Below are 11,981 nucleotides of genomic sequence, written 5' to 3' on the forward strand. Positions count from 1 at the left end.
AGAGCGACGAGCTCAGCTTCCGCCAGGGTGAGTGGGGCTGGGCGTGGGCGTGGGGCGAGCTCACACACCGGCGTGGTGAAAATGATCAGAAGAATTTCAGGAAGAGTTAAAATATTCGTCTTGTGGTCACTGAATTAAACTGTAAAACAAACAGCACTAACTGTATAATCTATTTCCAGGTGACTTATTCGAGAAATTAGAGGACGAAGATGAGCAGGGCTGGTGCAAGGGCCGCAAAGATGGCCGCGTGGGGCTCTACCCCGCCAACTACGTGGAGCCCGTGGGGCACTAACCCCCCGTGGGGCCCGACCCCCCGCGGGTCACCAGCCGCACTTGGGAACCAAACCCCCGGCACTCACGCAACTGGCAACTGCGACTGGCAACCGACGGAGAGAACTGCGACACCCAGTTGCGACTGTGTAGCAACTGACTTAGCGACATTGTTTGTGTTCATGAGATTAGCTCCTTTACATTATTACTTTTACATTTAACATATAAATTTATTCCCGTTTTGATAATGCAATTATTTAAAACTTATTCGTTTTCCCCATTTTATTGTTAATTTAATTCCCCTCTATGACAATTTTCTTCTCAAGAACACACATGTTTTATTCTTCGAGTTAAGTCGCAACGTTGAAACGACAGATTATATCAAACTTGTCGACCTTTGTAGAGGATGCAACTGATATACTTAGCAAATAACAGAATAATAATGGATGCTATTTTACAAATACAAAAATATATTTACTATTCAATCCTTATTAAGTGTTGCAAATTAGTAAAAATGTTTTAGAACAAATAGAAATAAATTTTATATCAGAAGCGATCCGTTACGTTGTTATATGATGGATTTATTTAAATGACATCGAATTCGAACTTTGCTCTCGATTAGTTGCTTTTAGTAATTTTCGTGTTTGACATACATCAGTGTAAAAGTATTATTGACAGTTTTTATAATAGCTGTACAAATGGCCTCAAACGTTTCGGGTATAAGTATAAATTTGGACTATATCGAGCGTTGTGTGAGTTGCGTGACGAATTAGCGGTCTTATGAACATTTCGAGATCATTTCATCGAAGTATTTTCATGGTAGCTTAAAAGATTTTTGACGCTTTTAATGTGCACCGTGGTACAGCTTTTGTACTCGTACATTTTATACTAATTGAACATGCGGAACTCGCAACCCGTTCGATGCGCGGCGTCGGGCCGCATTGCGGGTTTCGGGATTATATTTGTACAATTTGGAAACCAAAAATTTAAAATTATAGTGACATTAACTATGGACTAAGGTTTTGTGTGCCGGGCGCGGTCCGCGCGACCGAATCTTTGCTAGCGCGGTACTTTTCTATTGATATCAAAATAAATGTATTGCCTTAGTGGAGGTGCGGGGAACCGGCGAACGTAGCGAAGCCAAAAAAATGAACGCCAATTATATACAAGTAGGCACCGACCGCTTTGTGGCATTGCAGCCAGCCTAGCGGCTACATGCGGTCGTCACTGCTCTGTACAATGTACATACACAGTTACATAATCGTCTTGCATAGAGTATTTATTTCCTGTTGTATATAAATGTATAATTATATGTGAGGGACGCGACGAGCCGGCGCGCTGTCAGCCGAGCCGAGAGAAGGCCTAATTTTCATGAAAAAAAACTTTGAACCGCGATGTATAGAGGTGCTACGTTATTTTTCTAGTGAAGGCAGGAGCGCCATCTCGTCGCTTAGATTTAAAATTAATATATCGAGATGTTTACCTTTCCCTTTCTTTTTTACCTCGTTTTAAAGTATTGTTGTATTGTGTACGTATTGTAATGTAATAGCAACAAGTCATTAGTTGAGGCTGCGTTTTATCACTTGACTCTTGACACGCGGCAGACGTAGTTTTATTGTTTTAATTGTTATAGGTTCAGAGACCACTTGTGAAAATTCATTGTAATATATTATTATCAGAGAGAGGGTGGCTACGGACCACATATGTTAATATATTATTAATATTGGTAAAATAAATTGTTACATATGATTAACGTAGTTTCATTTGATTTATCATGTTGACCCTATTCCTACCATATAGTTCTAAGCACACGCTTATTATTTTATTATAATAGTTACACACGGCTTGATTGATTAATACACCATATATACACAGTTGTTCTAAATTTAGTTTCTTTGAAGTGTAGTGATAAAGCATAATGCTTAAAAATTTCGTCATGGAATCATACAAAGTATTTTTATTTAAAAACATTTATTGTTCATAGCCTGGTTGTAAAAATTATTAAAATATGGCCTTGAATATCTAACTGTGCATAGGTTAACCGTTTAACAGCTTTATTGCTCATGAAGTTTTTATTTAATTAGTTTACTGTTATTCATATCTATTACCTACTTTTACCTTTTCATGAATTAAAATTAATTTAAATAAATCTCATATATAATAGAAAATATATAAGGGATATTTGGCCGAAATTTACAAATAATACAACAAAATATTTTCAAAAATCTCTTTATTTCCATTGTACGCAGTGCACGTTTACACATAATATCATAAAACCCGCCGCCGTTCACGTTAAAGCGATACATCGACATCGAGGCGTGTTGAAAAAATAAATCTATACAACGACGAGTTTACGGAGGTATTGTACAATACACAGAAGCTCTACACTTCCTATGCTATTCGTGTTAAATTTGTTGCGAAGCTTTGTACGGAACCGTGAGCAATTTTTTCCAGTGCACTCTTGTGCTTTTGGCACGAACAATCGAAGGCGAGTGGATGTCAAAGTTGACAATTATTCGCAAACAAATTGCATGGAAACAAACATCGCCACGTACATCAGCGCCGCCATAACCCACTCTCGGCCGACGCGGCAAAACGCCAAATAATATTTACAAAACATAACGAGTGTTTTAACAACAATGTTGGAACTTTAGAATAACGCCTACATTTCGCCCAAGTCGCGACTATCCGTCGCGATATCGCCGCGTCGCATCACACTGATATGTCAACATAAAATATTTACAGTACAAAATAATCGATGAGTGACCCTCGGCTCGGCTGAGATTCCCAAACGGCATCGCGTCGACACCTCACACACCAGACGGCGAACCGTGTCAATAGAAACGATAATATAACGTGATGCTTATGGAATCCGTCATAAATACACTTATATGAAAATAAAATCAATTTTCTAGCCGTTACGATTGAAACGTAACTCAATAATGGAACAGAAGTCTTTACACAACAACGAATTAGGATTAAATATTTACAAATATTCAACGTAACAATAATATTTATATATTTGTTGTCAACTATAACGAACTAAGGTACAAACTAAACATCTCTCAGAAGAACGTTCAAAGTTTCATCTCTCGCAATAATACTATAAAAAATTCAGTCACCGTCATTTCCATGTGTCTGCTAACATAATTTGTGGGTTAGATGCATTAGAAATAAAATTGCTGTGATAATTATTTCATTAGGTGAGAGTTAATTTTCACAGATTGTCCAACATCCAAACAAATGTTATCCAAAAGATCTCGTAAAATTCTAAATAAAAGTGAGTAGAAAATTACTGCAATAACAAAAGACGATTAAAAAATAAAACCTAAGAAATTATAAAGCGGAGTCTTTTGTCGGAAATGTTACACAACAAGTTGCAAATCAACATCGTACCAGTCAACGAGCTACGAATCGCGTATAATTCAAGTCTACCTACAACAACGAACATATACGACAAAACTTCACAAAACAATAAAGTTGCCAAAAATGCAGTAAAATGCTTAGTATATAACGAGAACAAGTAAATACAATGACGTTTAAAGTAAAGCTTTTTGTGACGAATTAGGAAACGGTGTGCCACGCTAGGAGAGATTAGGACACCGTGTGTCACGCTAGGACAAGTTATGACGAATTGCGTTGAGTTAGGGGCGGAGTCTCACTGTAGACACGCTTGCAACTTCTCAATCCACTCCTGCGCAGCGTTCGCGTCGCTCGCACAGAAGTTGTATGTCCGTCTGCTCGTTCGTAACTGAAAATAAGTAAATGATTTATTTGAATACTAGGTTTTTATCCCGAGATTTGTCACTATACATGATCTGTAAAATAATGTCGGCTAAAAAAATCAATCAAACGCACAAACACACATGGGACATTCTCTGCAGACTAAATCGTAGACAAAACACAACATCAACTTGATCATACATATTTTTATGTATTTGTAAACATATCATGCGAGTGTTTATTTGTTTAATCAATGCTGGTTCAGTACTAGATAATAATCTTAATTACGGGTACCGATATATAATATTATAATTATAGTACAAGACTCACATCGAAGAAGGACCGATCGTCGCACTTCTTGGGCGGCGCGGGCCCGGCCGCCGCCGGCGACACCGCTATCACTTCCGCCAGGTCTGCGAATTTTATTGTTACCAATTTTTATTTTTTAATTTATCTTCATTTTTAGGGGGCGTCCATTAATTACGTGAGACATTCATGGGGGGAGGGGATCGAGTTGAATCTTTATCTCACGTTGGAGACGGGGATTTTCGAAAAAAACTAAAACTGTTTTTTTCTCGACAACTCGGGTGGGCTTTCAACCGATTGTGGCGATTATTACCTTATTTTATAGGGAATAGCTGTATTTTGGTTACATTTTGGAATTGGATTGTTGCCTCCCCTTTTTTTAGAGAATATATTTAAATTTTATATAAAAGACATAGATATTAGTTATACATCAATTAACTTACCAATAAATCCTTTACAATGAGAGTCCTCCATTGCGTCGTAGTACCGCAGTTGGTGCTTAATTGAGTCCAACACGAACCATCTGCAATTTAAAAGACCATTTGAAGAATTCATGTATTAAAATAAGTTTTTTAAATTACTCATTTTTCCATTAATTAAAATTGTACAAATTGTATAACATATTGCTTTTATCAAAATACATCAAACTCTCTTCAGAAGGAAACAATGAAGTCCAATGAAATAACCGGTTCATAAACGAAGCCATCCTCCAACACACACAAAGTCCAATAAGGAGCTTTCTTTTTTCAAGTCGGTCAAAAGTAACGTTCGCGTATACCTCTGCTTCCAGCCCTTGAGCAGAGCGCCGCGCTTGTACAGGTGCCCCTCGTGCGTGCGGTTCTCCGCCACGTTGGACGAGAACTGCTCGTAGTACTGCTGCGAGCTGGACTGCAGGGTCGCTACACCTGGATATATAGATAATTGACGTCATAAAATAGTTTTATGTCTACAGAAAGTGTATAGGGGGGTCGACATTCAGTTTCAAGTGTACATATTAAGACTATAGGTGTTTACTTTTCACTAAAACAGTAAAAGTAAATTGGGGATAGGGGAAGCGCATATCATGATGTATAAGCTATATGGTATGGGGGTTTAATTTACAGGAGGAGGGGGGGAGTTATTGTCATTAATAATAATCCACAATAGGGGGACGGCTGTGTATGAGTTGCAGGATGTGAGGAGAGGGTCCTGCATATCCATTCTGCACTTCAAAATAATACTTAAATTAGAGAGACGGGTGGGGGAGGTGGGTGTCGCTATAAAGTAAAAAGTAACTGACTGGAGGCGGCGGGCAGGTTGGCGTCGCGGTCGGGCTGCGGCGGCGCCTTGTACTTGGTGCACGCCAGCGCGAACCCGTCCGCGCACCGCTCGTGGCACGCCGCGCCGCAGTCCACGCACCGCACGCCCGTCTGACGCGCGATACATACAGAATTCACATTTATTTCGATAATTTAATGTTACATAAATGTATTATTCGATTAAATAGAAAAAATATTTATAAACACACAATCTAAATATTCTTGAAAGAAATAGATAACAAACAAATGCTTTGCAAATAAGAGAAAGATAATTAACAAAATGCACACAATTACTTGAATAATGCAAAAGGTAAATAGAAAAATTGTAGGATCGCTAATTAATGAATTGAACGTCTAGAAGAGGCAGTAGGGAGAGAGCGCGGTACCTCGAGCGGCCCCCACAGCAGGTCCTGGCAGTGGTCGCAGCGCGCGGGCGCGGCGGCGGCGGCGGGCGCCCAGCGGTGCTGCGGCGCGGCGGGCGCGGCCGCCAGCCGCCCGCGCACCAGCACCTCCAGCGTGCCGCGCCGGTGCGCCGCCGCCGTCGCGCGCCGCACCGCGCCCGCGCACACCGACCCGCCGCGCTGCACGCACACGCACACGCATAACAATCATCCATCAAAAGATCATCGTTCATAAAGATTTATAATGCAATCAATTTGGGAAGTTGAATTCATGAAACAAAAATAAATTATACAGTACAATAACAAAAATACATAAGACAGTCCCAATACAATTTTACAATGTATTGCGAATAGACTGGACAGCAATGATTTACATATTGACAATATGTAAACCATTGCTGTAAGTTACTTGCATCAATGATATAGAATATGATAATTTCATGTGCTAACAGTTTTTAAGCATATTGTTACTAACAAAATAAGTCTTTATAATTGCTCAATTAAAAGAATATATAATTATATTATTATTATAAATTATCACATATCAAACGTTACAGAAACAAACTACATAATAATCGCGACATTCTACTCAGAAGAAACTCTATTCAAATGAGCGGTGGTGGTCGATTACCATCACGCGGACCATCAGCTCAGTTGGCCGATATGAGCAAATGGAAAAGCACCTGCAGCTCCAGCGTGTTGGGCAGCTCGAGCTGGTCCCAGCGCACGCGCCACTTCTGCGGCAGGTGGCCCAGCTCCAGCTCCAGCTGCCGCAGCCGCTCCAGCAGCCCGCCGAACGCGTCTGGCATGCAGCGGGCGACGCTGTCGTATCTGATACACAAAACATATCATTAAATAATGCGACCTCATCCTAAAGGAAAAAAAATCCAATCAAGCAATTAGGTTAAAAAGGAGAAATATATTAATGTTTATAAAGTGCGTAGAGAAATAGTATACATATATGTACAGACGTTGAGATGCATGTATAAGTGTAATAAATAAATGTTACCAAGAAACCTTATTTAGAGTTGCATACTGTTTTGTATTCATCTGTGTTCATAAAGCTCATTTAGCCAATTGTTCGTAACTGATAACAAGGGATATCTCACCCGGCAGTAACGAGCCTCCTGGCGGGTTTGGGCTCGGGCTCCGCTGGCCACAGGTCGGGCTCGTAGGGCGCCCCGTGCGACAGCTCCTCGCTCATGTAATACTCCCAAACTTCTAGGCGAGACACCGAGCAAACTGGCCGGAGGACCTGCAGTTTTGATCATACATTTTAAAACTAATGAAAAGCCAGATTCAGTTGCAAGTGCAATATTTTCACTAAATAAATAACAACTGAGTCATGTTATAATATTCATCAGGATATCGAGGTTATATTGCGTAATGTGTTAAAATTAACAGCAACAATGGGTTGTCCATAATCTGACCTCATTCCAAGGGCGGATCGCCTGATGGCTGAGTTTATTTCAAATTGATAGTGTCCCTCAGTGACTCTAAAGCATTTGCCTCCTGGCTGAATACTTTTGGATGAAACCGGAGATGGTCTGCTGGTGCATACGGATGCAGAATGTAGAGCGAATCGTTTCTCGGGATCCTGCTGAGAGACTATGTCGTATAGAGTGACAAGTTACCGGGTTGTCGAGGTCGGGCGCGTAGAGCAGGTTGAAGAATATCGGCGAGCGCTGGTGCAGCCGCTCGGCGCACTCGAACACGCCCAGCGCGCCGCGCTCCTCCTCCCCGCCCTCCGCGCCCGCGCCGCCCGCGCCCGCGCCCACCCCCGCCTCCACCATCTGCCGGACACACTGCGGTACACTTCTCCGCTTATACACTTGCAAGTGGATGGCCGTTATCCGAACATATTACGATATATGAATTCGTACTGAGCTGCATTATTTATAAGCAATTAGGTACTAGGATAGACTATAGTCGGAATTGGCACGTAGGATATTTTTACCCATGTACCGCGGGAGTAAAGCTGCGGACAAGCAATTATACATACGTGAACACCCGTAGACTAGAAAAGCAATACTTTTTTCAAACAAAAAATACAATTATTAATATTTTAATTCTTGTTAAATTTGAATAAATAAACCCAACATTGTTTAAATTGAAAATATTATCATTCACAGATGACATTCTTCAGCCACACTCCCCAAAACATTACCCATATACAACTCAATCCAAAAAGCAAAATTCTTGATAAAGTGATACTCCTATCGATACTTTCCGGCTAAACTCCCAAAAACATTGGCAATTTACACTAAAATCATCGACCATAATATCTTTTTACTATTAAAAAGCAAGCCACGACTCACCAGCCTGCCGACATCCGGCCTCCTCTCGTCGGGCGCCAGGCCGAGCTCGGCCCGCTGCGCCTCGTTGTCGAACAGGAAGGTGCGGAAGCGGCACGACACGCTGTGGTACGCGATGAAGCGCAAGTAGTAGTCGTTGAACTCAAACGCGAGCGGGAACTGCTTCTGGAGCTGGAATACGGAGAATGGAATATGAGTTCATGTAAAATCGAGGGGGGATAGGACCATGAACACGTATTTCAATTGAAATGTACGATAAACAAACTTTTTTTCTTCCCCGGAGAGTAGGCAATCGAGATTTTAATTTTATTTAATTCGAGATCGGTTGTCAACTTTAATTGCCCTATATTCATTTCTTATTTATTTATCCAGTGTAAATATACGTAGTTATCTCTTTGAGCTAATAAAATCTCAAAATCTTAACTGTTGCGAAAAAAGGTAGCCATTACTCAAAGGTACTTTCTTAATCCTTACTTAAGAATCCCAAAATAATAAAAAAATCAATGCGGCAATAATATGTTAAATTACCTGATGAACAGCATCCAGGAACATGAGGAAGGTGGGTGTGAATCCCTGCTGTGGGGTGGCAGCCAGATTTAGCCGCTGCTGGAACTTGTGACCGAGCGCCAACCATTCTTTCTCCACTAGTATACGGAAACCGTCAAGCGTTCGGTAGTAGGGATCTAAGCAGATTTGAGCTAGGGACGATATCTGAAAATTATAATAACATTAATTATGCAATAGAACAATCAATATAGCATGCTGTATTTATATAATATGACTTAACTACTAACTTTAGAGTGAGACACTTTAAATATGAAATTAATAAAAATTTATGAAGTTGAATTAATTAATTGTGTGAAAAAGCAGAAGTTTAATACATCAGAATATATAAACAGGTAACGTGAAAATGATACATTTTCGTTACTTCGGATCAAACTCAAAAACCACAATCGAAGTGGTCCACTTAACACTAGAATGTAGACACACCTGCGCGCACACATCCCAGCCGTCCTCGAGCGAGATGAGCACCGAGGAGCCCTGCACGTCCAGTAGGTCCAGCACGGCGCCCGACAGCTGCATGATCTGCCGCAGCTGCCACAGCCATCCGGACTCTTCTATTAATCTGAAAGAGAGGTATGATTTAGTCCTTCGAACTGGATTTAAGTAAATTTTTTTTATTTACCTTGCAATGCGTTTATTTCCTAAGTTATTAATTATTTTCATAATTCCCATTTGTTAAATCATAATTCCCTCTGGATTATGATCTTCCATAGACATTTTATAGAAATAAATTAAGCTCACACTATAGAGCGTCTCCTTCTAGATGAATACTCGTGAGTGCAGTAGTTCGTGGAGTAGGTGTAGCGCGACGTAAAATTAGCTGCAGAGGGGAGAGCACACTCATCAAAGCGTACCTGAAACGGCTGAAACATGGCACACTCACCTGCAGTGGGAGGCGGGCACGGTTAGCACGCTCAGGCACACTCACTCACCGGTAGAAGGGCGGCTCGTCGTGCGGCGCGGAGGGCGCGGGCGGCGCGGAGGGCGCGGCGGCGCGCTACACACACACACACACACACACACTCACCGGTAGAAGGGCGGCTCGTCGTGCGGCGCGGAGGGCGCGGGCGGCGCGGAGGGCGCGGCGGCGCGCAGCAGCTTCTTGAAGGCGTGCTTGGTGGCGCGCGCGTCCGGGTACTCCGCCGGCACGGGCTCCACGCCGGCCGGCCAGCCCGCGCCCGCGCCCTTCTCCGTCACCACGTACAGCGCCGCGCGCCGCACGCCGCCCGCCTCGCCCGACGCTACAATGCGACAAACTTATGTCTACCGACTCGAAGGACCAAGTCGTAGGACAGTACACTGGTCTTTCGAGACGGATAAGATGGCATCCATTCGATGTGATATTTTTCCGGCTCATTGAACCGACGAAAATGGCACATAAAACACAAAACTTGACAATGGAATGCCCGCCGTATAATATTCTTATTAATATACATTTGATGACAAAAACTTGACGTATCAACAAATAAAATCTTTAAACACAAAAGCAAGTGGTCTTGTTGAATAATTAATTGTTTGAATTTGAATTTATCTTACCTGAGTCAATTTCAGCAGTAGATAACCTCTGCCTTGGTGCGTAAAGTTCAAGATGCGAGGCCTGTCTCCTGTCCTTCAGTGAGCCCCACCTTCCGAAATGTCTTCCACCGGTGGCACTACTACCACCTTTTCCACCACTGTTCCTACCTAGCACTCTGTAATTGTTGTTTATTCAATTAAGAAAATTTATAATTTATGGTTTTCATAACAATTTACAAAAATCAATCAAAGAATCGGGCGCTGGTGCACGAGGTATTTCTTATCATAATTTTGAGTATGAAATATTTATTTTGTCTTAAAGAAGAAGAAAAAGATGGAAAGAAACTAATCCCGACTATATTTAAGTCAAAAACTGAATTGAGAATGACAAGATTTCTCCCAATGAAGTCAGTCACAATATTTTTATCTGTTTTTAACCTTGGAACAGCGATTGCAGTGTTACACTCATTAACACAACATCAAGAAGACTTTATCACTATTTTTTGCTTATTATGTATTTCAATCAATGTATTTTATAGTTCTTCTTCTTCTTCGTCTTCCTCATTATAAACCAGAATATCCCCTCACCCCAGAGTGCCAGCGGCCTTGGTGAGCAGCGGCGTGTGGTGCTGCTCCTCGCAGCAGAGCAGCAGCGAGTCGAGGCTGAGGCTAGAGTCCTCGAGCTCGCCGCGCGACGCCGGCGTAAGACTGACTAGAGTTGACAAAAATCTCTCCTACACACACCACACAATATTATTTGTCAAACATATTTTTAATGTCATGTCCTAGAGTAAGGAGGAAAAACTTTTTACTGATTAAAAATAAATCACGAAGTTGATACAAAGATTTAAAAATAAATTCTTATTTAGTGTTAAAACAAAAAAGAATTGGGATTGGAAAAAGTTATGCATATAAATGGAGAAACTATTTTAGTTTTCAATTTAATTTTTTCAATTTTATTTATTTCTATTTTATTTTTCAAATTCTGAAGTCTCCAAAATGAAACTTAGCAAATACGTTATATGTTGCATTCTTTAAAACTCCATTACCTGTTCTAAACTAGAAGTAGATTCAGTGCCAGACTGCGCCGGCGCAGGTGTCTGGTGGCTGCTCGCCTTCAGCATACCGATTACACCCTTATGATGGGATGCCGCTGACCTTCAAAAACACAGGACATAACAGTAAATTTGTGGACATTTTATATGCTCAATTATATTTGGAGAACTATAGGATAGTAATCGTACGCATATTCAAGTATTCTAGACACATGACAACCACTATCAAAGAAGATATTTGTCTTTATATCAGAACAACAGCACCTAGTAAAAGAATGAGGTGAGTGAACGAATGAAAGAATGAGTGAATAAAGTGATATATTTAAAAAAAATATTGTTAAAATTTTAGTACCTAGCCAGCAGGGCCCTAGTTCTAGGGTGCCTCCAGGTGAGCACCGGCAGGCGGTTCTGTCGGTAGCCGCGCGCCGCCCGCCGCAGTGACTCGTCCGATATCGCCTCTGGCACCGCCACCACCGCGGGGTAGCTGAAATGCGATGTGATTTTGGTTGTATACGGATGAAACAAAGGAGTCGG

At 41.4% G+C, this 11,981-nt stretch overlaps 2 protein-coding genes across 2 annotated transcripts in view; one reads left to right on the top strand and one right to left on the bottom strand.

Moving 5' to 3' along the window:
- Positions 1-2,019, top strand: part of LOC119837330 (protein kinase C and casein kinase substrate in neurons protein 1) — a 91,010-nt gene extending 88,991 nt beyond the window's left edge. The window contains exons 11-12 of the mRNA XM_038362867.1: positions 1-27; positions 180-2,019. The exon at positions 1-27 is cut by the window's left edge and continues 5 nt beyond it. Of these exons, the coding sequence (XP_038218795.1) occupies positions 1-27; positions 180-292 (140 nt within the window). The 3' untranslated portion in view covers positions 293-2,019. The remainder of the gene's footprint in view (positions 28-179) is intronic.
- Positions 2,020-2,974: 955 nt separating this feature from the next.
- The window catches only part of LOC119837507 (myotubularin-related protein 13), a 57,430-nt gene continuing 48,423 nt past the window's right edge, over positions 2,975-11,981 (bottom strand). The window contains exons 24-40 of the mRNA XM_038363107.1: positions 11,800-11,931; positions 11,442-11,550; positions 10,981-11,126; positions 10,414-10,568; positions 9,905-10,118; positions 9,304-9,439; positions 8,842-9,024; positions 8,317-8,484; positions 7,633-7,791; positions 7,108-7,253; positions 6,682-6,829; positions 5,984-6,178; positions 5,579-5,708; positions 5,078-5,204; positions 4,743-4,822; positions 4,324-4,406; positions 2,975-4,021 (exon numbers count right to left, since the gene is read on the bottom strand). Of these exons, the coding sequence (XP_038219035.1) occupies positions 3,929-4,021; positions 4,324-4,406; positions 4,743-4,822; positions 5,078-5,204; positions 5,579-5,708; positions 5,984-6,178; positions 6,682-6,829; positions 7,108-7,253; positions 7,633-7,791; positions 8,317-8,484; positions 8,842-9,024; positions 9,304-9,439; positions 9,905-10,118; positions 10,414-10,568; positions 10,981-11,126; positions 11,442-11,550; positions 11,800-11,931 (2,404 nt within the window). The 3' untranslated portion in view covers positions 2,975-3,928. The remainder of the gene's footprint in view (positions 4,022-4,323; positions 4,407-4,742; positions 4,823-5,077; positions 5,205-5,578; positions 5,709-5,983; positions 6,179-6,681; positions 6,830-7,107; positions 7,254-7,632; positions 7,792-8,316; positions 8,485-8,841; positions 9,025-9,303; positions 9,440-9,904; positions 10,119-10,413; positions 10,569-10,980; positions 11,127-11,441; positions 11,551-11,799; positions 11,932-11,981) is intronic.

Source organism: Zerene cesonia, chromosome 27 (assembly GCF_012273895.1).
Source record: "Zerene cesonia ecotype Mississippi chromosome 27, Zerene_cesonia_1.1, whole genome shotgun sequence".
NCBI classification, from domain to species: Eukaryota; Metazoa; Arthropoda; class Insecta; order Lepidoptera; family Pieridae; genus Zerene; species Zerene cesonia.